We start from the raw sequence: 27,194 nt of genomic DNA, 5'->3' as shown, positions 1-27,194 counted from the left end.
TAGCTTCCAAGTATTTGACTTCCTTCCAAACTTCTTCTTGTGACTGAGTTCCAATTTCAAAGCATTGTTGTCTGAGAATATGCAGGGAATAATCTCAATCTGTTGGTATTGGTTGAGAGCTGATTTGTAACCCAGTATGTGGTTTATTCTGGAGAAAGTTCCATGTGTGCTCGAGAAGAATGAATATTCTGTTGTTTTAGGGTGGAATGCTCTGTATTTATCCATGAGATCCATCTGGTCCAATGTGTCATTCAATGCTCTTGTTTCTTTATTGATTTTCTGCTTGGATGATCTGTCTGTTACTGAGAGTCGGGTGTTAAGATCCCCTACAATTAATGTGTTCATATCAATATGAATCTTCATTTTAATTAACAGTTGGCTTATGTAGTTGGCTGTTCCCATTATTGGGGGCATAAATATTTACAATTGTTAGAGCTTCTAGGTGGATAGACCCTTTAAGAATGATGTAGTGTCCTTCTGTATCTCTGACTACAGTCTTTAGTTTAAAATCTAATTTATCTGATACGAGAATCGCTACCCTAGCTTTCTTTTGAGGCCCATTGGCATGAAAGATGGTTCTCCATCCTTTCACTTCCAGTCAGAATATATCTTTAGGTTCCAGATGGCTCTCTTTTAGACAGCATATGGATGGGTCCTGTCACTTTATCCAATCTGCAAAGCTAAAGGAAATAAGCTTCAGCGAAACAATTTTAAAAGATCCAAAAGTCCAGGTTTTTAAAAAAATTCTATTTCAAAAATATGTTTTATTCTATCATATGTCAGTACAGATCAGTCTTTTATACCCAATAATAACATTTTACCTTATGGTATAAACAAAAGGCCATTTTACCTTATGGTATAAACAAAAATTTTGAGTGGCATTGTAACATAACCTGGTGAAGATTTTAGAATCAGAGTTTAAATCCCTGCTCAACCATTTACAAGGCTGTGTAGCAAGTATTTGTTTTTCTCTGAGCATTAGGTTCCTCATCTGAAACACAGGGATGATAATATATACTTGGCAGATTGTTTTGAAGATTCACTTTGTTCTTCTTTACCACATGATACATTTTTATCAAACATATAAGGTCCAGGAAGAAAAAGAGCTAGAGATAAAGGGTCAGCATATTTTTTTTTACTTACTTATAGTCCTGTTTTTTTAGTGTTACAAATACTATTGTACTTCTTTTTAAATCATTTAGATTATTTTTCCAGTTCTGATTCATAGGCATTAAATACACTTTTTGGCTCACTGTTGTGCATATATCATCACTGTCAAGAACTATATTAATCACATATTTTGATGGAATGGGTAGTGTTGGGGCCCAGGGACCCTATCTGTTTTATAGTAGACTATTGAAAATGATAAATTCTTTGGTTTGTGGTTAATTTTTTTTCACAAGCATACCTTGCAAAATACATGTTATCTCTTGATTATTAGTGATATTTCACAGACATTGTATTCCAAACTTGAGGACTGAAACAGGGAACTCAAAATAATTTCTTAATTAGGGGTGCATAAGGGTTTGATTCAGGAGCTTAAAAGTTTTAATGTATTAATTTGTATGTTATAGATTTAAAAATTTGTTATATCTGTGATTTAATCATATCCTTGATTTCTTATGCCCAGGTAATGAAAACTACAAACAAATAGCAATGTGTGTTCTTTACCACATAAGCATGGATGACCGCTTTAAATCAATGTTTGCGTACACTGACTGTATACCACAGGTAAGTGGTTTAAGTTTTTTTTTTTTAAATTAACAACAATAGTATATGTTGGCTATTTGAACATAATAATAAAAAAATAAGCATTTTTCAGTTTGTTCTCTTGATTTGTCAGATAAGTTTTTCCTTTAAAAATTCCCTCTTAAGAGCGCCTGGGTGACTCAGTGGGTTAAAGCCTCTGCCTTCGCCTCGGGTCATGATCTCAGGGTCCTGGGATCGAGCCCCACATTGGGCTCTCTGCTCTGCGGGGAACCTGCTTCCTCCTCTCTCTGCCTGCCTCTCTGCCTACTTGTGATCTCTGTCTGTCAAATAAATAAATAAAATCTTTTAAAAATGAAAATCCCTCTTAAAAATAATTTGGGAGGGGCGCCTGGGTGGCTCAGTGGTTAAGCCTCTGGCTTCCAGCTTAGGTCATGGACTCAGGGTCCTGGGATCAAAGTCTGCATCTTGCTCCCTGTTCAGCAGGGAGCCTGCTTCCCCCTCTCTCTCTGCCTCCTTGTGATCTCTGTCTGTCAAAGAAATAAATAAAATCTTTAAAAATAGTAATAATAATTTGGGAGCGCTTGGGTGGCTCCAGTGGGTTAAGCCTCTGCCCTCAGCATGATCTCAGGGTCCTGGGATGGAGCCTTGCATCTTGCTCCCTGCTCAGCAGGGAGCCTGCTTCCCCCATTCTCTCTGCCTGCTGCTCTGCCTACTTGTGGTCCCTCTCTGTCAAATAAAGGAATAAAACCATAAGCAATGAATTCTGGAACACTTAAAAAAATTTTTGAATTTGTGATAGGAAATTGGAAAGTACAGAGCAGTGTAAAAATGAAAATAACTTTCTGTTATCCCAGGCCCAGAGATAATCATTTAATATTTTGGTACATTTCCTTCTGCATAGTTAAAAAATAATATATTAAGATTGTGTTATATGTAATTGTATCATTACCTTATTTACTTAGTAGATCATAATGTATTCTCCCATGTCATTGAACAGTCATTGAACTGTCTTCAAAAATTATTTCTAATAGTTGTATATATCCTATTACATAAATGTATCATAATTTAAAAATTGTTGTTTAGTTTTTCCATTCTATCACATAAAAATAGTAAGTAAACATGTGTAAACAAATGAAATAATGTGGAATGTGTAATATGTAAATGTTTATCTACATCTCTGATATTTTCTTTAAATTCCTAAAAGTAGAATTACTAAGTCAATGGATATGAACACTTGTCTACTTGACATATTACCTTCTAAGAAGGCACGTTTGTATTTCCAACTAGCATTTCACTTTTTTCCTTTATTTCATTTTAATTCTGGTATAGTTAATATAAAGTGTTACATCAGATGTACAGTAGTAATTCGAAAACTCCATACATCAGCCGGTGCTTATCACCACGAGGGCACTCCTTACCCCTCTCACCTACTTCACCCATCCCTCTGATAACCATCAGTTTCGCTCTCTTTTCTTTTTTCTATGCTCATTTGTTTTGTTTCTTAAATTCCACATATGAGTGAGATCATATGGTATTTGTCTTTCTCTGACTGAATTATTTCATTTAGCATTATACTCTCAGGCTCTATCCATGTCATTACAGATGGCCAGACTTCATTCTTTTCGATGACTGGTTAGTATTTTATCACACGCATACACCTACACACACCTGCACACCGTATCTTCTTTATCCATTCACCTGTTGATGGACACATGGCAGTTTCCTAGTATTTCATGTTTAGCAGTACTGTGACTAATACCATTTCTCTAAAATTGGAATGTGTCTGTTTTTATTTTCATTTCCATAATATTGAAAAGGTTGAACAGTTTTTATATGTTTATTATCCACATTATTTATAAATTATTTACTCATGTCCTCTACCAGTTTTTCCATCAGCATATTAATATTTTTAGGATTAATAAAAGAGATCTCAATATGAAATAACTATTTTAATTATTTCTGTTATTACAAATATTCCCTAACTTTGCCCTTTCATTTTATTTATGTTTGATGATTTTAAATGCTTTGTGTTCTCTGATGGGAAAATACTTTATCAAAATTCTTTTATCTTTGTAGTACCGTTCTTAAGAAAAATTTTGCTTAGACTCAGTTGCTTAATATATTTCATATGTTAGGTCTCTTTGTCTTGAAGGAGTTTAGTGATTTTTTTACGTGGATTATGTTGTAAGTGTGGAAATTCTATACATATTATACACATTTTATTCTTAGGGAATTTACATTCACAGAATCACTGTTGTGCCATCAATCTTTATTAAACTGAGCTCTACTAATTTAAATATCTGATGATTGGAACCCTTGTTGGGCTGGTCTTTAATATTATATTGTTTTTTATAAAGTGTTTTTCTAAAACAAAAAGCAAATTGCAGGATGTATAGTAAACAGTAAAAATACCACTTTAAAAAAACACTTTAGAGGAATATAAATAGTAAGTCACACTTACTAAAGTAGTTCCTCTTAAGATTCCTACTAGACAATTCCTTGTTAGCCTAACGTAAATTATTCAGTGTATATTATTTGAAAGATAATATGTAGTAAAAAATAGACCATAATTTCACTTTTTATTCTAACTGCCTATCTTTTTATTCATTCCATTTTAGTGAGATGATTCTAAAGCTTTTTTTTTTTTTTTAAGATTTTATTTATTTATTTGACAGAGAGAGATCACAGTAGACAGAGAGGCAGGCAGAGAGAGAGAGAGAGGGAAGCAGGCTCCCTGCTGAGCAGAGAGCCCGATGCGGGACTCGATCCCAGGACCTTGAGATCATGACCTGAGCCGAAGGCAGCGGCTTAACCACTGAGCCACCCAGGCACCCTAGTGAGATGATTCTAGAATTGAATTTACTATTCCAGAATTTTATACTTTATCTACATGCAATTAAAAACTGATAAACTCTCAGGGTACCTGGGGGGCTCAGTCATTAAGGAGCTGCTTTCGCCTCAGGTCTTGGTCCCAGGGTCCTCGGATCGAGTCCCACACTGGGCTCTCTGCTCAGAGGGAAGCCTGCTTCTGCCTCTCCCACTCCCCATGCTGTGTTCCCTCTCTTGTTCTCTCTCTGTCAAATTAATAAATAAATAAAATCTTTAAACAAAAAAAGCTGATAAACCCTCAAGGGTAATTTCTTAGCTTTTTATGTCAGGAGGATGAACTAATTATGTTTATAGGAAATAGATATTCTTCAAAGAGTATACAATGTATCTTATCTAACAAGGCAAGGCTTCTTATAGAGATAACACATGTCAGACTGTAGCCAATGTAAAGTGTAATCAAACTCTTTGTCAAACAAGTTTTCAATAAAAGAGTAGCCATGTCAAAGGGAGATTACAGGTGATTTACTGCAGTCTCACTCCATATGTTCCGAGGGTTTCTGCTTTGCAGTTTCAAAGGGTGTTCCTTTTCCAATCCCATTTAGCGTCAGAACTCCATTGACTACAGGATATGAATTGGAAAGCAGCCAAAAAAGAATAATATTCTTGTCCAGATTGATGTTTTTATCCAGATTAGATTTTAAAGAAAATAATACTAAATAAAAAAGAAATAAATGTAAAATAAAAAGGAACAGAAAACTTATTTTGTTGAATCTTCATTTTGGAATTATCCTCTTTTAGAATGTATAATTTCAAACATGAGACATAAAACTTTATTTTTAATAAAGAATTGGAAATGAAAGCCTTTTGGGGTCATTTCTGCCACATTATTATTGCAATTGAAAAGTTTATATGTAGAAAATTCTCCCTTACCTTTTCAAGAACAATATTCATGCATGTTTTCATGACATAATTTTATAACATCAAACATTTCTGCAGTGGGGGTTTTCAGAACATTTGTAAACTATATTTCATGAGCAAAATCTTCCCACACTCATGTAGTAGTCAACATTCTGTATTATTTTTCAATAAAAATTCAACCCTGATAAGCATAGTGAGGTGATGGTACTAAATTACATCGTAAACATCCTGAAGCTTTTTAGTATGAGGCCATATTTTGAGAAACAAAATGATACTCTTTAATATATTTGGTCCTAAAGTTGTACCTGTCCTGTAACTTGTACTTCATAGGACTCGGTTTTGACATATTTAGGGGAAACTTGACATGACTTGATTGTCACCCAATGCCAAATTCATTGTAGAATAAGAGAATCATGGACAGGGAATCTGGGATTAAATTACAGTTTCCAAGCTTCCTTCCAAGTTAAAGAGATACTCCTTTGACAGGTAGTGGCTGCTCAAATTAATGATTTTAAAACTAGTAAAGCTTTAAACTATTTCTTGAGACACCTGACTGATTCAGTCAGTAGGGTGTGTGACTTGATTTTCAGGTTGTGAGTTCAAGCCCCACATTGGGTGTGGAGATTACTTAAAAATAAAGTCTTGGGGGGGCACCTGGGTGGTTCAGTGAGTTAGGCCTCTGCCTTTGGCTCGGGTCATGATCTCAGAGCCCTGGGATTGAGCCCCGCATTGGGCTCTCTGCTCATCAGGGAGCCTGCTTCCTCCCCCCTCTCTCTGCCTGCCTCTCTGTCTACTTGTGATCTCTGCCAAATAAATAAAATCTTAAAAAAAAAAAATGAAGTCTTGGGGTCACCTGGGTGACCTCAGCCATTAAGCATCTGTTCAGGTCTGCTTGTGTTCCCTCTCTCACTGTGTCTCTCTCTGTCAAATAAATAAATTTTAAAAATCTTTTTTTTTAAGAGATTTATTTATTTGACAGACAGATCACAAGTAGGCAGAGAGGCAGGCAGAGAGAGAGGAGGAAGCAGGCTCCCCACTGAGCAGAGAGCCCGATGCAGGGCTCAATCCCAGGACCCTGGGATCATGACCTGAGCCGAAGGCAGAGGCTTTAACCCACTGAGCCACCCAGGTACCCCCCCCCTTTTTTTTAATGAATTCTTGGGACACCCAGGTGGATCAGTTGGTTAAGCATCCGACTCTTGGTTTTAGCTCAGGCCATGATCTCAGGGTCCTGGGACCAGCCCCACCTTGGGCTCCACACTCAGTGCTGAGTCTGCTTGAGGATTCTCTCTCTCCCTGTGCTCCTTCCCCGCTTATGCTCTCTCTCGGTTTCCCTCTCTCTAAAGTAAATAAATAAGTATTTAAAAAGTAAAAATAAAGTTTTTTTTAATCTTTTTTTAAAAAGATTTTATTTATTTATTTGAGAGAGGGAGCACATGTACAGGGTAGAGGGAGAAATAGTCTCCCTTCTGGGCTGGGAGCCCAACATGGGGCTCGATCAGGACCCCGGGACCATGACCTGAGCCAAACGCAGATGCTCAACAGACTGAGCCACCCAGGCGCCCCAAAATAAAAGATCTTTAAAAAAATAAAAGAACAAACTATTTGTGACAGCAGCTGATTAATCTGCATATTAAATAAAGCTGTATCTGAGGTTTAGATCTTAATGTAAATACTTAGTTAACTTAAATTATGCACATTAATTTTTGTTTAGTAAGGACTGTCAAATATTGCAAATGGTTTTCAAATGAAAGGCCTAAAATAACTTTTGAAAATAGGAAAACAATGGTTCAGTAGTCATCCATATTCATTTCAATGACCAAAAAAATGTAGAGGGTCATATTCTTTAATTACATTAGATTTTTATATAAAGGAGCTTTATAAACCATAAAACACTATACAGAAGTAAGGTCCTATTAGTAAAATATCATATCATTCACATTATTTTGGATCCATTCATATTGAGTTAAATACTTCCTTTCTCATATATGTTTTTCTAAGATCTGTAATTGGAATTTTTTGTAAATTATTTAACACTCAGAGTAGGTGATTATATGTTCAATATGCCTTATAATCTCTCCCAATATTATATTGCTTTTCTTCTTTTGTACTGTAGTGCCTCTAGTTATCTAGCATATTCTAATTTTTCCCCATTATGTTACCATTCTGTAAAATTTGGGGTCCAGGGCAAGTCTAACTTTTTATATGATCTTAATGGTCTCAGTGGGTGAATTGTTTCAGGTAAGCAAACTTGGGGATAACCAGGAGTTAATAGTTGTATTGTAATAATAGTTAAAGGTACACATTAACAGTTCATTGTTATTTAGACCTCTAAGATGCATGTTTTGTTTAAATAGGTGTAAATGCCATCCAGATGCATATAAAAATATTTATTGGTATTAGAAGGGCCAATCAAAGTACATGTTTAGGTAATGATGTCATGGTGTTATTTAGTATTTTACCTTAGAACAGCATGTAGGAATCTTCCTAGGGATCCACATGTTTCCCACCACGGTTGTCCCGTTTGGCCCCTCTTTGATCTATATGCTTCTTTTTAGCTGAATGCTGGCAAACGTCCTTCTGACAGCCCCCTTTGCTCCTGCTGCCATTATCTGCCGAAGTTCAGAAACCAGAGCATCACTTCAAACGGCAGAGTGAGGGAGTAGCCGGTCAGAAGAGATGCCTGTGGCATGCGAAGTTCTGCCATAATCATTCAAAGATGTTTGAGTGGGGGGATGGGGGCAGTAGAGGTGTATGTGAGTACAGAGAGCTGTGGGGGTTGGCCTCTGGTCACTGGTAAATAAGTGAAGTCAGGTGCCAGGGAGTCTAGACACCATGATTTCAGTCGTGGGTCTTTGGTATCTGATACTCAATAGGGGACTAGTCTGATTGAACACTGTTGCCTCTTCATTGCACAGGCCGAAGCCCTTTCAGTGCCTTCTTGTTAAATTAGGAAAAGCTGACAATGGACATAGTTAAAACAAAACAAATCTAGTTTTAATATTTCCTAGTTGTCAGCAATTACAGTTATTTTTGACGTGCCTGGGTAACAATCAAATTAGAGACATAATGTTGCTCATGGAGTTTGAACGAAACTATTATGTTTAAATATGAATGCTTTAATTAAAATTGAAATGTTTCTTTTTCCTATTATGAAAAGCTAATTCTATATCATGATACATTTCATTCACATTTAGTCCTAATTTCTCTTGATTTGACGAGGGTGGGGGATAGTTGGATAAGATTTCAAACTGTGCATTATTTTTTAAAAATCTAGTTTCTGATTACTTTGCCCCAGATTTAACATGAAAATTACCAAAAACAAAACCCCTCAGCTTCTAAACAGATCATCTCTAACTCCATTTGTAAGGGCAATTTTCATACTACAAGGTTAATTTCAAGTAATAGCAACATATTTTGCTTTGATGTAGCAGACTTTTGTTATTGTAAAGAAATTTCTTGCATAAATAAAACTTTGGAAAAATCTATAGGAAGTTTTTAACTAGCGTATAAAAACATACTAATTATATAAGAGGATTATCACCTACATTTTTATTAATTTATAATTTACTTTTCATTGGTACTTAATATATAGATGGGTAGCAAAATCTGCTAAATGTATATCCAGTATATTAAGATTATTTTAGTTTTTCCATAGAATTTTTTTCATTCTGTAATATTATTAGTGTTAATAATTCTTTATATAAATATTCCATTAGTAGCAACATTTGTGGTTAAAGAGCTGCCCTCTGGAAAAAGGCATGATACATTGCCAACTATTCACCTACTGTAATGTTTTGTGGTGTTCAGCATATATATATATGTATATGAGGATAGTTTTGTTTACATTATACCTATCTGGGTATTTTTTGGAGCAATTTTAAGTGGATCTGTGTTTTTATTTTATTTTTTTAAAAGATTGATTAATTGGGGTGCCTGGGTGGCTCAGTCAGTTAAGCAGCTGCCTTCGGCTCAGGTCGTGATCCCAGTATCCTGGGATTGAGTCCCACATCTGGCTCCTTGCTCCGCAGGGAGGCTGCTCCTCCCTCTGCCCCTGCCTGCCTCTCTGCCTGCCTGTGCTCTCTCTATCTCTCTGACAAATAAATAAATAAAATCTCAAAAAAAAAAAAAAGATTGATTTATTTACTAGAAAGAGAGAGAGTTGGGGGGCGGGGCAAAGGAAGGAGAGAAACTCAAGCAGGCTCTGCACTGGGCACAGTGCTCTAGATCACGACCCTGATATCAGGGCCTGAGCTGAGACCAAGAGTCAGATGCTTAAAGGACTGTGCCACCCAGGTGCTCCAGATTTGTGCTTTTAATTTTGGTTTCTAGTTGTTCATAGCTAGCACATAGAAATGCAATTAATTTTTGTATGTTGCCCATATATCCCTTCTGAAACTTGAAAGTTATCTGAAACTACATAGAAAATCATTAAAACAAGATTTTACAGAATAGAGTCTAACCAGACAACAAATAGTTATTATTCACCTATTGAATTCACAGAGGCATGTTGGCATGCCCTGAGACATGACATAAGAAATTCTTAGGTAATAAATTATAGGATTGACTTCCACATGTCTTAGCAATTTGACTTGAAGAAAAGCATCTTTACATAATATACACTAAGTTAATCTGCTGATTTACCAATCACAGAAGACTAGCTTCTCAAATCTGTGGCATAAAGTTTGTTCATTTCTTTAATATCGCGACTGTCTCTCATCTTGACAAATACTGATTACTGACAGATGGCTTGGGTCGCCTACATTTTTCTAGATTTCTGTTCTTTTGTTTGCTGCTTTTTAGATCCACGCTCTCTTCCTCTTACCATGATACAGTCCTTTTCTCATTCTCGACCCATCCCAGAAGACTGGGTCCAGCCCACAGCTTCAGTCATCAGTCACATATGATGATACCTAAATCTCTGGTGCAAACATTTCTTCTAAACTCAGGCTTGCATTTATAACTTTTACTGAATATCTGCTCCAGACTATTGCATAAGCAGCTTATTAAATTCAACATACTTAAAGCCAGTATTTCTGTCTTCTCTTGACTTCCCTTCCCTTCTACTCTAGTTTCTCATGTTTGGAAAATGTTAGTGGTACCATCCATGTTGTTGCTCAGCACAGAAACCAGGGAGTCATTTTTGACCCTTCCTCTCCCTTAACCCCAATATCTAGTCAGTTATTAAATCCATTTTGATTCTTGCTCCTAAAGATATCTCTAATCCAACCTTTTTTCTCTGTCCCCATGGCCCCATCTATCACAAGTGGTCATCATCTTACCTGGACTTTTCCTCTTGTCTTCTAGATGGTTTTCCCACATTTTCTTATTCTGTTTCAGCCTATTTTCCACACTGTCCGGATCATTTTGAAATACAAATCTTATCCTGAGATTTTACTTATTTAGAAGGCTTTAATGGCTTCCCATTATCCTTTTAATGAAGCCCCACATCTTTACCATGTACTTCAACACCCTGCATGATCTGGCTTTTACCTTTATCTGTGAACACTTTAATTCACTGCAACCATGCTTGGCCTTTTTTGTTCTTCCTTACCTTGTAACCTGTGCACAAGCTATTTCCTTTGCTCAGAATCCTCTACTTCTGTACAGTGTTTTAAATTCCTTAAATGCAAAGACTGTAGCTAATATTCCTCTTGTATTCTCCACTGTTACTTGGTAGTCTGTATTTAACTGAACATCTTGTAGTTCATTAACCATTAATTCATTCAATTAGCGGTAGTGACAGCCTACCACTTCTGTGAATTGTATTTTATTATTCCCAACATAAGATCCAAGATAATACATTATAATAAAAGACTTCTGGTGTTTTTGGTTTTTTTTGAGTAAAATATTTCCTGTGCTTCTTGCTAGTTAATGAAGATGCTGTTTGAATGTTCAGATGAACGAATTGACTTGGAACTCATTTCCTTCTGCATTAATCTTGCTGCTAACAAAAGGAATGTTCAGCTTATCTGTGAAGGTTAGTGCCTTGGAGCTTCATAGATGGCCTCCATCATATGGCGACTGGCAAATGACGGCAAAGAAATAATTAGGAATTAAGAATTATACTAGCTATGTAAATCCTATTTTTAAATAGTTGTAAAAATTTATAGCTCTCATCTTTAAAGATCACATGGATTCAGAATAAATACTCTTATGTCATGAGTAGAAACACCCTTTAGTAACATTTTATAAACCAGGGTTTAGTTATCCTTAATTGAAATTTGAATTTTGAAAACATTTCTAGGTAAAACAAAGCTCTTTATTTGCAAAAACAATCTGTTACAGTGTAAGATAATTCAGTAGAAAAATATGTATTAGGTATTTGTTTAGATAATAACTTCGTAAAGTAGCTTGTCATGTATTATGATATTTTGGAACCTGCTCATAGATTTTTCTTATTTGAAAAGTATATATGTTTGTTTTAAAGCAAAAAAAAAAAAAAAAACAAATGAGTAAATAGGAAAAAATTAAAGTCTTTATTCTCATTATCCAGACATAATGATAGATAAAATTTTGGTACAATGCTTCTGTATATTATTATTATTATAAGCATATAATGCATAATTTGTTTCAGGGATATGGGTCTGTGTCTGTGTATTTTTAAAATGGGGTTTTTCTATCTATATATGGTGACAAAATTTTTTTTAAGTTAGTAATATCTTGAATCTTGTTCCATGTGATTAAATACTTTTATAAAACATAATTGCTTGGATAGCTACATATTTCCCCCTTAGGACCGCTTTTGCTGTATCCCATAGGTTTTGGACTGAAGTGTCTTCATTCTCATTGGTTTCCATGAATTGTTTAAGTTCTTTTTTGATTTCCTGGTTGATCCAAACATATAAGACATAATTGCAAATAGCTGCAAAATAATCCATTAAGGGATTTTCTAGAATTTAATCAGATATTTTAGATATTTAATTTGTTGCCACTTCTTTTCTGTAACAAACCATGCAGCTTTAATTTTCCTTTCTCTGAAACTGTTCAAATTTCCATTTTTATATTCTTAAGATTCATTCCTAGAAATAAATGAAACAAGATGGGATGGGGAGGGAGACAAACCATAAGAGACTCTTAATCTCACAAAACAAACTGAGGTTTGCCCGAGGGGGAAGAGGGTAAGGAACGGGTGATTGGGTTATGGACATTGGGGAAGGTATGTGCTATGGTGAGTGCTGTGAAGTGTGTAAACCTGGCAGTTCATAGACCTGTACCCTTGGGGCTAATAATACATTATATGTTAATTAAAAATTTAAATAAGAAGAAGAAGAAAGGGGAAAAAAGATTCATTCATAGAAGTACAAGTTTTCTGGATCAAAAAGTATTTACATTTTTTAAATTTATGGTGCTGATTCCACACAAAAGTGCACATATATTTATGTGTAATTCTAGAACAGGTAAAATTAATCTATGTTTAAAAAGAAGAAAGAGAAGGAAGACAATTGGGGGAAGAGGAAAAGGAGAAGAGAAGCAATCACATTTGGGGAAGAAAATTGACTGAGAAGGGGCACTCTTGGGAGTGAATAGAAATATCCTATATCGGGGCGCCTGGGTGGCTCAGTGGGTTAAGCCTCTGCCTTCGGCTCAGGTCATGATCCCAGGGTTCTGGGATCGAGCCCCGCATCGGGCTCTCTGCTCAGCAGGGAGCCTGCTTCCTCCTCTCTCTCTCTGCCTGCCTCTCTGCCTACTTGTGATCTCTGTCTGTCAAATAAAGAAAGAAAGAAGGAAAGAAAGAAAGAAAAGAAAGAAAGAAAGAAAGAAAAAAAGAAATATCCTATATCTTGATATGGGTATGAATTTCCCAGGGGCATAAATTTATCAAAATTAATTTGTTGTACACTTAAGATTCATGCATTTTACCGTGTGTAGATTGGTGGGTTTTTTGAGAATTATAAACAACAAAAAATCATTAAACTTAGATGAATCTTAATTCTAATGAAGGAGTTTCTGGTTTTTTATAGGAAATGGTCTGAAGATGCTCATGAAGAGGGCTCTGAAGTTCAAGGATCCGTTGCTGATGAAAATGATTAGGAATATTTCCCAACATGATGGACCAACTAAAAATTTATTTATTGTAAGTATAGTTTCTTTGTTTCTGTCTATTAAAATAGCCTGGAAATTAAAGCTTTGAAGTGCTACATTTGGAACTAAAACTCTTACTGAGCTCTTATCAAATACTAACTCATAACCCAAGTTGCTCTTTTATCAACTTGTAAGTTTAGCTTCTAGAAATCTCAATCTAAGTTTTAAAGTTGTTTTCATTTTATGATCCCTACCCTTTACCCTTCCACCCCCACTCCAGTTTTCTTGCCTTTTAAACCTTTGGCTTCTGGGCCACCTGGCTGACTTCATTTGGAAGAGCATGGAACTTTCATCTCAGGATTGTGAGTTTGAACCTCATGTTGGATGTAGAGATTACTATAAATAAATAAATAAATAAACAAACAAACAACCCTTAAACCAATGGCTCGTATAGCAGTTTAGTTTAAGATTTTGAAATGAGAATCATGTTGGATACTTTTTATTTTTTCCTATGGCTACATTATCAGATTGGCTTTTCTGTAGCAATCATATTATACATTTATAATTTAAAATTCTGTTTTATTTAGGATTATGTTGGGGACCTTGCAGCCCAGATCTCTAATGACGAGGAAGAGGAGTTTGTGATTGAATGTTTGGGAACTCTTGCAAATTTGACCATTCCAGACTTAGACTGGGAATTGGTTCTTAAGGAGTACAAGTTAGTTCCGTATCTCAAGGATAAACTGAAACCAGGTCTGTGCTAAGTATTTTCCTTTTGCATAATCATTAAGTTATTTCTTTCTGTTGTGGATAAGGCTGCTCAAGCAGTATTTTCTGACCAATATTATACTAGGTGGCACGTTTTCTTCCTATACCTTGAGTTTCAGCTCAGTTTAGTTCCTTCTTCCCAGGGAGGTGGTCAGTAGGTCTCCTCTTATATTTATGTGTTATTCTTCCTAACAATATGTTTTCTTAATATAAGTTTCCCTTCCCTATCCTGCTTATTTTTTATCCTGTCTTTTTAAAATTACCAATTGCCGTATATGTCTGTATATGCATACAGCTGCACACAGAAAGTTCTTTGAGACATTCCAGTGAGTCTTCTATTTTCTCTCTTTACATTGTCCTTCATTTATATTTTCAGAGACGTATCTTCACTTCTCTACTGCCTTCCCCCAATACTTTGAACTGTCCTCATTGAGCTTAGAAATATGGGGAAGAGGACAAATTTATAAGCATGTTAAGTAAGGCTCCATAAGAATTGATGTAGTCGCTTACAGTATTTTTTCTGTGCATTCCAAGTTTTGGCTATATAAATGGATTTGGATCAGGACATTTCACTGAACTTTCTGTGGTTTGACTTGACTAGGTGCTGCAGAAGATGACCTCGTCTTAGAAGTGGTCATAATGATCGGAACTGTGTCTATGGATGACTCTTGTGCTGCGCTGCTAGCCAAATCTGGGATAATCCCTGCACTCATCGAATTGCTAAATGGTAAATTATAATTTATTTTATTTCATTTTTATGTTAATATATAAACAGGGTATTAGTTAACACTTTTAAATATAAAAGATCTGCAATCATAAAATACTAATATTCTATTTTATCTTCTTTCTATTGAGCTTTGTGTTGATTGAATCAGATCTCCTGTGTTGTGCAAACCCTTTTTTTAATCGGGAAGGTTCATTTGGAAGCTTATTCAAAGCATCCTATTCCCTCCTAAGTCCAGTATTATCTTCTAAACTTTCTATAATGAAGAAAGTGTTCTCTCTCTGTGCTGTCCAACACATGTGGCTGTTGAGTACTTGAAATGTGGCTATTGGGACTGAGAATCTGAATTTTGTATTTAATTTAATTAGCCACAGTGGCTATGGTTATAGTATTGGACAGTGAGGACTGGATAGAGTTTTTACCTTGCCTTTGTGTTCTTTTTAAGGGGCCAGGATTCATTGTTTTCCACATGGTATACAAAATCTATCTGAATCTAATATTCTGTTACCATCAAGTTCTCTAGAACCTTGTGTTAGTGTTCTTAGGCTGCTATAACAAAAAGACTGGGTGGCCTAAACAAAAATATATATATTTTTTTCTCAAAGTTCTGGAGGCTGGGAAGTCCAAGATCAAAGTGCCAGCCAGTTTGGTTCCTCATAAGGCCTTTCTTCCTGGCTTCCAAAAGCCCATCTTCTTGCTGTGTTATCACATCCCCAGAGGGCAGAGAGCACAAGCAAGAGTACAAGCACACACACAGCAGTCCAGTACCTCTTCTTATAAGGATACTAATTCTGTGGGGTCAGGACTCCATCCATATGACCTCGTTTGACCTTAATTACTTCCTTATAGACCTGTCTCCAAATTAAAGTCACATTTGGGGTTAGGGGTTTAATACAGAAATTTTGCAAAGTATGGGAAGCCTAAAAAGACACTCTAATCTCAGTCTTTCCTGTACAGATATAATATATGTGCATTTTGTATAATTTTAATGGACCTTTCTGAAGTATAACATACATAAATAAAAATACAAAAATACAGCTTAATGATTTTTCAGAATGAGCCACACCCATGTTACTTCCACTCACATAAGGAAATGAAACCTCACCATCACCCTGAAAGTCCCTCCTGTGTCACCTCCCAGTCCTTATCCAAATTGGTTTCTGTCCTCTCTTTTATTGTATATAGATTACTTCTGCTTGGCTTTGAACTTTATGTAAATAGAATCCAGGTTTTTTGTCTTACATTATAATGTGAGATTCATCTGTGTTGTATGCAGAACTGTTTTTCTTCTCATTGCTGTATAAATATACCACTATTTATCCTTTTGACTCTTGGTAAACAATAGGGTTTTTTTGATAGGAGAAGAACTATTATAAATAATGTTTCTGTGGACATTCTTAAACCTTTCATTTGGTAAATATGTGTATTTATTCCTATTAGACAATAGGAGTAGAATTGTTGGGGCATAGAGTCCCCATCTGTTTGGATTTGGTAAATAATGCCAATAAGTTTTTCAAGGTAGTTGTGCCAATTTTCAGTCCCACCAGAAATGTGCTGAAGTTCCAGTTCTTCTACATCACCCCTATATCTGGACATAATTGGTCTCTTTCATTGTGGCCTTCAGAAAGGCAGTTTTAATTTGCATTTCCCTAATGACTTATAATTGAGTACCTGTTTGTATTTATTGGCCAGTTGTTATGGCTAATAAAGTTAAGTACCTATTTAAGTCTTTTGCCCACTACTCTCTTTTGAATTTTTAAAAATTTGATTTACAGATTTCTTAACATAATGCATTTTAATAGGTCACCTAGAGATAAAACCTCCATAGTTGAAGTGTTTCTACATAAAGTATATATAAATGTCCTCAGTCCACCCTTCTCACAGAGAGAAGGTTTCAAATTAGAAATAATTAAAAGAGAGGTAGTTGGGAGGTATGAGTGAAGACAGTGTAGTTGGCAGAGTGAGAATGAGGATTTTCTGATGAGCTGGAGAAAGTTGAAACAGATGACCTGTTCTGGAACTGCTGTTCCGCACGGACTATGGTTGAGAGAGCGGAGATATGTATGAAGCAGGCTGACAGAGTCTTCTCATAGCGTTTTATTTACCTTGTTTTAATGTTCTCTGCCATGAGGTTATCATAAGCAGAGACTCTGTACCTCTCTTTTTAAGAAATACATGGATTTCTGGGAACACAGTCCGTAATACCTAAATACTGTATGGTGACAGGCGGTGAGTACACTCACCATGGTGAGAATTGAGTGACACATAGAATTGTCGAATCACAGCTGTACACCTGAAACGAATAAAACATGTCAACTGTTCTTCTATAATAAAATAAAGTAAAGAAATATATGGGTTTTCAAGATTAAAACCCTTGGGGTTAAGTGAGGAAACACTGTATACCAATAGAGTAATTAATGGAATTTTAACCCAGGTAGTTTGGGAGAGTGGTACATTGGCAGGTACGTGAGGGAAATCCTTTGGACTTTTTTTTTTATTTAATTTTTTTTCAGTGTTCCAAAATTCATTGTTTATGTACCATACCCAGTGCACCAGGCAATACATGCCTTCCGTACTACCCACCACCAGGCTCACCCAATGCCTCACCTCCCTCCCTTTCAAAACCCTCAATTTGTTCCTTAGAGTCCACAGTCTCTCATGGTTCATCTCCCCCTCCGATTTACCCCAACTCTCTTCTCTCCATCTCCCGATGTCCTCTGTGTTATTCCTTATGCTCCACAAGTAAGTGAAACCATATGATATTGACTCTCTCTGCTTGGCTTATTTCACTCAGCATAATCTCTTCCAGTCCCGTCCATGTTGATACAAAAGTTGGGTATTCATCCTTTCTGATGGAGGCACAGTATTCCATTGTATATATGGACCATATCTTCTTATCCATTCGTCCATTTAAGGGCATCTTGGCTCCTTCCACAGTTTGGAGACTGTGGCCATTGCTGCTATAAACATTGGGGCACAGATGGTCCTTCTTTTCATTACATGTGTATCGTTGGGGTAAATACCTAGTAGTGCAATTTTTGGGTCGTAGGGTAGCTCTATTTTTATCTTTCTAAGGCACCTCCTCACTGTTTTCCAAAGTGGCTGCACCAACTTGCATTCCTACCAACTGTGTTAGAGTGTTCCCCTTTCTCCACATCCTCTCCCACACACGTTGTTTACTGTCTTGTTAATTTTGGCCATTCTAACTGGTGTAAGGTGGTATCTCAATGTGGCTTTGATTTGAATCTCCCTGATGGTTAATGATGATGAACATTTTTCATGTGTCTGTTAGCCATTTGTATGTCTTGTTTAGAGAAATGTCTGTTCATGTCTTCTGCCCATTTTTTAACATGATTATCTGTTTTGTGTGTGTTGAGTTTGAGGAGTTCTTTATAGATCTTGGATATCAGCCCTTGTCTGTAATGTCATTTACAAATGACTTCTCCCAGTTGGTGGGTTGCCTCTTTGTTTTGTTGACTGTTTCCTTTGCTGTGCAGAAGCTTTTGATCTTGATGAAGTCCCAAAAGTTCATTTTCGCTTTTGTTTCCTTTGCCTTTGGAACATACCTTGAAAGAAGTTGCTGTGGCCAATGTTGAAAAGGTTACTGCCTATGTTCCCCTCTAGGATTTTGATGGATTCCTGTCTCACGCTGAGGTCTTTAATCCATTTCGAGTTTATCTTTGTGTATGGTCTAAGAGAATGGTTGAGTTTCACTCTTCTACACATAGCTGTCCAATTTTATTGAAGAGACTCCTTTGGACTTTAAGGGGCCCACAATTTTTTCTACACAACTAGTTAGATGCTCTGTTGACCCATAAGTCTGTGTCTAACAGATATCATTGAACTGTTGTCAAGAGTTGACAAAAACTATTAATATATCAAATTTCATAACCAGTACCTAAAAATTGGGTTTCTATAAGTGTTTGCTTTTGCCATTACATATTAATCAGTGGACGTCAGCTATTCTGTTAAACTATTCTTTGTATTATATTAAACATTTAATTTAATTATCCTTGTGGTTATATAACATTATTTTTACTATTATAATCAATTTGATTAAAACTGAAATAACTTATTTCATGACAATAAGTAAAATTTAACTTTTAACATTATTCAAGAATAATATGTCTTTATAGTTCTTTTTCTACCAAAAACTTAGAATTCAGAAGGTGTGGGGTTTTTTTCCTCATGTAAAGTCAATATTATAAAGGCAAAATATAGAAACAGATTTATTTCACAAATTAGAGTTGTTTTAGAAATTCTTATGATGGACCAAACCAAAAACAAAAAAGTAAGTGTTACCATTTCACATTAGGGACATAGAAGTTAATTTAATAATTTCTTTATACCTGTTGGCAAAATATAGTGAGAATTATAGAGAAGCACTATTACTGTCTTCTTAAACCAGTTTTGTCCTTCTGTTCTTCTTAAGTACAACCTGATCTTTTGAGACAATCTCAAACTCAGAGCTGATATATATTTTTTTAATCTTATTTTTTACCTTTGTATTTCAAGTAATTTAACCTAGTTGAACTGTAACCAAAATTACTGAAAACTTCTGAAAATATGTTACAAATTTCCTCACTGATCATCATCATGGAATTTAGAAAAAATACCTAAATATATAAATTGCATATGCCACCATGTATTATAAATAATGTAAACTGGTTGTCTCTTACCTATCTCCTGTCACTTTCAGTTTTCTCATTCTCCACTATTCCAGTCAATGTTTTTCAGTTTTATACATAACTATAGCATTCTTTCATTTGAAGTGTTCTGCTTCCTTTCAGCTCAACAAGAAGATGATGAATTTGTATGTCAGATAATTTACGTCTTCTACCAGATGGTTTTCCACCAAGCCACGAGAGATGTCATAATCAAGGAAACGCGTATCCTTTTAATATTTACAATAGATAATGACATTCACATACTCAGAAAAAAATGCATCTTTAGGTATTTTTTTCTAGCATATGTTAAAGTAATGAAAAAATACCAAACTTCAAAATAATTTTAGAAGGCTAGATATTTTACGTGGAAGCTGTTGATCCCAAATCTGTTACAGGTAGACTCTTGCAAACAATTCTATTAACTTGTCATGGTGTGATTCCTAAGAACTTAACACACATGTTAGGACTTCCTTCTGTATTAATTTAACTATCAGATGTTCCTAGGACTGCCCTTAGTACTCTTTCAAAAATCTTATCATATTCACTCTATGAAGGAAAATACATCTGTTCCCATGCCATCAGCTACCAACTCTATACTAAGTATTTACTGTTCAAAATCTCTTTCTTGAGTCCTAGGCATTTGTGCTAATTGCCATCTTGATGTCTTCCACCAATCTAAAGAGCATTATAATCAAATAGTCCAAATTTTAGGTTACCTTTTGCCATTTAAAAGCTGCAGGACCTTGGATAAATTATCTAATCTCCCTTGAGCATAAAATCTTTCATCTGTAAAATGGCCATATTATTACAATGAAAAGGAGAGATCCTGCCCTGTATGATTGTTTCTAAGTACCCAATGGACTTAAAAGTGCCTGTAGTTGTTTCTAACAGAGATAGTAAGTGATAGTTGATTGTTATTACATTCAAAAGGGTACTCAATACCAACATTCTCTCCTGGAAAACAGTCTGCCTTCTGTATTCAGAGTGGGTGATGAAAGTACCATCCACCCAGTCTCATTGCTGAACGTTTTGTATTTGCTGTCTCTTCCGTTACACATAATCATTCATCATGTAAACATCTGCCAAGTTCTTAGCATCTAACAGATGCTGTTTTAAGTGCTAGATGTATAAAAAGTATCAGTCTCTATATTCAAGGAGTTTATAGTCTAATTGGCGAGATAAGTAATTAAGAAATATAAAATTATAATTCAGTGTATTAATGTCATAAAGGTGTGTGCATTGGGCACAAGAGAAGATATATAACCAAGTTTGGGGATGTCATGAAATGCTGGCAGTAGAAGTGGCATCTAAGCTGAATGTGTGTGTGTGTGTATTGGTGCGCGTGCGCACACATGTTGGTGATCTGCTTTTTTGTGTACAAAAAAAAGAATCTGCTTTTGAACTCTACTGGTAAAGTTCTTCATTACCCATGTGAAAAATCCACATTTAACTTGACCGTAATCTATTTTTGCAAAGTTCCCTCCTTTAACTCTACAATATGCAGTTTCTCTTATCACACCACGGTTTGTCATCATATTGGACAGACCCATCTTATTGCCTCTTTGTATGCCTTAGCAGCCTCAAATGAGGTTTTCTCTTTTTTAACCTGATAATCCCAGCTCATCAAAGGCAGATTTATAAGGCGTCTTCTCAGTTAAGCCTTTCCCAAGCAGTTAAGCTCCCTCCTTCCCAGTAGGAGTAATTTATTTTGACCTTCAATAAAGAACTTCAAATTGTGTATTTGTATGCCTGTTTTTACCAGAAGATGTCGAGCTCTTCAGCTTAAGGACCAGCTTTGTCTTCCTTATCTTCCTTATCTTCATCTTTGTCTTCCTCAGAAGTTAACATAGTATCTGGCATGTGGTTAGTACTTGTTTGGTCAATGAACATGTATCTAAATGGCAAATGCTCTTTTAGGAGTAATACCTTGGGAGACTTTTTTCTTTTTCTTTTTTTAATGATCTGGGTCCTCACTCAAAGCATTTGCAAGTCGTTCAGTATTATATTCAAAGCCAATGACACAAGATCATAAGTATCATCTTTGGAGGAAATTCTCTTGCTTTTGAGGACTAGATTGATTTCTGGAGCCATATAAAGTCTCCCAGAAGGCAAGTCTGAAGAGTAACAAGTCTAACTAGCCCATTTTGATATGGGCTATCAATATGGAAATACTGTTTTGCCTTAATTACATTAGAGATATCTTCTTTTATCACAAAGTAATATTTTTTAAAATGTGGTTTATAAACTGACTCTCTCAGGAAAGTAAGTTCCAATACACTCTTTTCAGTAAGTCTTCACATCATTGGAATAAATTCACTTTCCCCAGTGGTGTTCTGTGGAACTTTCTTTTTTTTTTTTTTTAATAGTTGCTTAATGGAAAAAGGTTCTTCAATAAAGGAGTTGGGCATATACACAATTAAAAAGGTTTTCTTGCTACAGGGTCTTCTCAGAAATTTTAATATGCTTTTTTGGGTTGAGCATCTCTGAAACACATGTTAGAAGACATGAAAGAGAAGGCATAGCTTTCCTAGGTAACTTCTTTGAAAGACCACCTTTGTTTACATGTAACACGTAGGGGTTTTTCTGAGGACTACTGAAGAATGAAGTATTTGTAGTACGTACCAAGTGCTGGTACTTACTGAAGAAACGTCTCTAACCTGGTCTGTTTAAGATGCACTGTCAGTTCCTTATTATCAAAGGCCACAATCTTAAGACAACTTCCATTTGATTTTTCTTCTCAGTGTAACTTTATTTTCTTCCAAATTTGATTTTTGTTAAGCCACTGGATCTGAAGTGAGTACTTTCAAATAGTTATTCTGAAGAATATAGTATGTTGATAATGGAGGGAATGGGTCATAAAAAAAATCTGCTGCTTTAAAATTTTTACAAAAGCACTAGGAATGCTATTTCGATCTGATGCTTGCATCCATCCCTTAAGGTTGTATAAAGATTGCTAGAGTCCTTTTGCCCAGTGTTTTGGTGTTCAAAAACCAGGGTCTTTTATTGATGTCAATGATACTTAAATAGGTCTTTTGTCACATAATTAGAAATTATTATTAAAATATTTCACTGTAACTTCAAGCATTTTTATTGTGATTTTTGCTATGACTGATATACTTAAATTTTTAAATAAAGATTTATTAGGCAGTAAACTATTTCTTTTTCCCATTTTTTAATTTAGAGAATTTGATCAACATCATTTTATTTTAAACAGAATGAAAGAAACTTGGTGTTTGAGATGGCAGGTTTAGACTTCTATTAGATAAACATATGATTTATGTTAAGATGTTTGAAATATTTAAAATAGATCTCAGCACAATCATAGGAATTGAGAATCTGAAATTGAGAAACAGTGCTGTTATAATAATTAATTTTCATAAACCCCAAAAATTGTAGAATGGGAAAATAAGCCAAATTTGACTTGGTCCTTTTAGAGTCCCCCTGAGAATATATTATTCTATACGTTTTTTCTATATTTTAAATATATCCTTTTAGTCCCCCAAGAAAATTAGTAAGTAGCACTGATGGGTAGAAGATGTGGGCTAACCTCTGTCTTTACTACTTGCTGTGAAACTTGATAAAAATTTTTTCAGCATTTTAAGTGCGACAAAGAATGTCATTTGCTTGTACACATGTGCTAAATTTTCTTGATAGAAACCTGTGGCTTCTGTTTCAAATACAATTTTAACCAAGACCGACTAATATTAGAGATCATAAGTTTTTCTTCACTGCCTTTTTGAGATTCGTTGAGGTTTCCTAATTGATTTAAGTTTTCTTTATTCTTTCCTTCTCCCCTACTTATTTGTTATTTATATATGCCATCTTTTTTCTTTTGGGAGTTAAACCCAAATTTTAACATGTATTCTCTCCAATTGTAGAGGCCTGTATCCTTTCACTTTTAAGTCTAATGTTTCCAGTCCCATCTCCCACATTATTTACTATCTAGTATAATTATTTCACCTCATTTTTGTAACATTTGAAAATGGATTATTTTAGTTATTGTCTTTTAAAAACCAGTGCTTATTTAAGATTTATAATATGTTGACCTATTTCCTTGTTTTCTGTTTTTTCTTCAATTCCATTTGTCTATTTCTCTGAGTTGATTTTCTTTCATAATTACATTCTCTTAAAGTGCTAAGTGAATATCTATGAATAATAAAATATATCTCTATCTGAAAATAACTAGCATCTTTTCTTTAATAATAATTTAACACAATATGCAGTTTTAGATCGCTATTTTTCCTCAGCAATTGAAAGGTATTTTTCCACTGTCTTTTTTCCTGAGTTAATGCCTGTGTGAAGTCTGTAGTCTGCTAATTATTGGTATCTGTCATAAAGTCCGATGACAATTTACTTTTTTTTCCTGTCTAAATGACTTTGATTTTTTGCCAGTGAGACCAGAGGAATGTTGGGTGTATTTTTTGGTTTTTTTGTTTTTTTGTTTTTTAAAGCCATGTAGCTTTTATTAGAATTTGACTGGGTATTCATCATCCTTGCTTGATTTTTCCAAGTTTCAAATGTGATCTTTCAGTATGTAGTTCTCTTTTTTCCCCCCTAATTTCAGGAAAGTTCTCCTGAATTATAGGTTTTAGTTAGTAGTTCTGTTTTATTGCTTTTGTTGTCTCCTTTGGAATTTCTGTTATGTTGGATCTTCTTTGCCTATCTTTAATATTTGTCTTCTAATATTGTCTCTTTTTATTTATTTTTAAATTTTACAAATTTTCTTCCTTTTTACCTTCCATTTCTCTTGGAGTTTTATCTGTTGTTTTTGTTTACTCATATATTATCATAAATTTAGCTCATATATATCTGAAATGATTTTTACTTTTATTTTTAGTTCTAAATTATTTTATTTGAGTTTTCTAATTTTGATTTATATTGTTCTTTTACATATATTCTATTTTCTTAAATTCCTTTATTCCTTTTTGAAATATTGGGTTATAGCTTTCATTTTTCATGTGAAAATGCCTTATTTTTCTCATAATAACCATATATAAGATATAACTCATTCTTTTCTGCTGCAGTTTTTTTGTGAAATTAATTTTCCTAAACCTTTTAGTGGGCCAGCGTGATCAAGAAAGCTTTATAGTGATACAGCTCTAGAGCTCCCTCTTCAGTTATTTTCATGTTTTCAAAAATTGGGCCTTGTACTTTCTCAGATTTACTGGCTTTGTTTTCCTTACCCATTTTTATTTAGTGTTTTTTTTTTTCTTTTTTATTTCTGTTATCCCTGTCCTTTAAAAAAAAAATGAAATGTTAGATGTTTCTGGTCATCTTTTACTAATCCTATTTTAAAATTTGAAGTTAGATTTATGGCAGCATTTGAATTTAGAGAAATGTGGGATTTTCTAATATGCTTGAATAGCCTCAATCTCAAATGAGTTTGTATCTTTAACCACTTTTATTCAGAGGCCCCAGCATATCTCATAGATCTGATGCATGATAAAAATAATGAAATCCGAAAGGTCTGTGATAATACATTAGATATTATAGCGGTAAGTAATTTTTCTTCTTATACAAAGTATGATAATAGTCTTCATTTGGGAGAAAAGAAGACTTTGTACATCTGTTTAGAACTTTGCATTTCATGTAAATGCAAACTTGTATTTTGGTAAATCTCTGAAAATTCAGTGATACTAAATTCATGTTTAAAACATTAAGACCTTGGGCACCTGGGTGGCTCAGTGGTTTAAAGCCTCTGCCTTCGGCTCAGGTCATGATCCCAGGGTCCTGGGATCGAGACCCACTTTGGGCTCTCTGTTCAGTGGGGAGCCTGCTTCCTCCTCTCTGTCTCTCTGCCTGCCTCTCTGCCTTCTTGTGATCTCTGTCTGTCAAGTAAATAAAATCTTAAAAAAAAAAAAAAAAGTTAAGACCTTTAGCCTTCAAATTTTTAAGTGTTTTATACATATTAAGTGTTTTAGATTTGGTCTATGTGTCCTTAAGGAGGTTTTATACATATTAAGTGTTTTAGATTTGGTCTATACGTCATATCAGAAACATCTGTTTTGCAGAGAAATTATTTCATAGGAGCAGGGGTTTAATGAGAATTTCTACTAAAACTCAACACAGTCAGTTTTGCAATTTGGCCATTAAACTTTTTTAATAAATCAATTATTATTTCAGTGATTTGATTTTTGTCTATATGCATATACTTGTTTTGTAAGTTGTTTTACAATGATGAGACATACAAAAATAATGTTATTCATGACTGTAGAAAATTTTATTTTTTTTAAAGTATTTATTTATTTGAGAGAAAGAGAGCACAAGCAGGGGGAGCAGCAGAGGGAGAAGCAGATTCCCCACTGAGCAAGGATCCCAACCCACGGCTCAATCCGCAGACCCTGAGATCATGACGTGAGCAGAAGGCAGACATTTAACCGACTGAGCTGCCCAGGTACCCTCTGCAGTACCTTTGAAAGGATTTATAACCAAAGGAATATAATCAGAAGGGTAATCTGAGTCAGCACTTAGAAACATGCTCTCCATGTACACATTTCTTCAGAAATCATGCTCATGCTGCCCACCGGAGTCTTCTGCCTAAACTTGGGCCTTGTACCTGGGATGTGCCATACACTAGATTACTTTAAATGTATTTTCACTTATGGCATGTATTGCTGCACACAACTTGCTTGCTTCCTTCTTTGAACTGGATTAATACTTTTTATTTTGACTCACCCTGTAAAAAACTTCTTGAATATAGCCTATTCAGTAGTTTTCAAAGTTTAACTTAAGCTTTTTAAAGAATCAGAATAACATCTTAAAGAGTCAGTTAACAACTTTATTAGAAATCCTTTAAGTTGACATTTGTGCTAGTGATTACATTATGAAATCAGACAACCACTATCAGGTAACTTCTTGTCAATTTCTTGCATTTTATTACAGAAATAGATCTTACTTGATATCATCTGCTTTTTGGATTTGACTGAGTCAAATCATTACTGGTTTATACATTTTTTTCCCCTTAGAGAGCACATGTGTGAGGTGGGGGAGGGACAGAGTGGTAGAGAAACAGAGGATCTTAAGTAGGCTCCACGCCCAGTATGGAGCCCAGTGCAGGGTTCAGTCTCACAATCCTGAGACCGTAACCTGAGCCAAAATCAGGAGTCGGACATACAACCAGCTGAGCCATGCAGGTGCCCCTATCATTACTAGTTTAAATCTAAATGAGTATGTTGGCATTTAGCTTTGATTTCTTCATTAAAATAAGGAAATTTTACATATTTTTTTCAAAGATTTTTTTTTATTTATTTGACAGAGATCACAAGTAGGCAGAGAGAGAGGGATAAGCAGGATCCCTGCTGAGCAGGGAGCCCAGTGCGGGGCTCCATCCCAGGACCCTGGGATCACGACCGGAGCTGAGGGCAGAGGCTAACCCACTGAGCCACGAAGGCATCCCAAGGAAATTTTGCATATTAAATTCTTGCTTCAGTAAGATGTTTCAGACATGTAGGCCCCTGGTCACAGGGTTTATAGAGAATATTTATTACTCCCAGAGAATAATTTCATGGCTCATATAGTATTTTCTTTTTTAAAAATATTTATTTATTTAGTGG

General features: G+C 35.1%; 1 protein-coding gene across 8 annotated transcripts in view; it reads left to right on the top strand.

Moving 5' to 3' along the window:
- The window catches only part of KIFAP3 (kinesin associated protein 3), a 176,477-nt gene that overhangs the window by 101,721 nt on the left and 47,562 nt on the right, over nt 1-27,194 (top strand). For 6 of the 8 annotated variants that reach the window (XM_082702692.1, XM_082702693.1, XM_082702694.1 and 3 more), the window contains 7 exons: nt 1,631-1,731; nt 11,329-11,437; nt 13,422-13,534; nt 14,070-14,235; nt 14,852-14,977; nt 19,765-19,863; nt 25,051-25,136. In XM_082702692.1, coding sequence (XP_082558818.1) covers nt 1,631-1,731; nt 11,329-11,437; nt 13,422-13,534; nt 14,070-14,235; nt 14,852-14,977; nt 19,765-19,863; nt 25,051-25,136 — 800 coding nt within the window. Of the gene's footprint in view, nt 1-1,630; nt 1,732-11,328; nt 11,438-13,421; nt 13,535-14,069; nt 14,236-14,851; nt 14,978-19,764; nt 19,864-21,145; nt 21,380-25,050; nt 25,137-27,194 lie in introns of those variants that run through there. The other 2 variants (XM_082702696.1, XM_082702698.1) reach the window with 1 other exon arrangement.

The sequence above is a fragment of the Mustela nivalis genome (genome assembly GCF_964662115.1).
Source record: "Mustela nivalis genome assembly, chromosome: 16".
In the NCBI taxonomy this organism is placed as follows: domain Eukaryota; kingdom Metazoa; phylum Chordata; class Mammalia; order Carnivora; family Mustelidae; genus Mustela; species Mustela nivalis.
The sequence above is the reverse complement of the archived record's forward strand: the minus strand, read 5'-3'. Positions and strand labels throughout refer to the sequence as shown.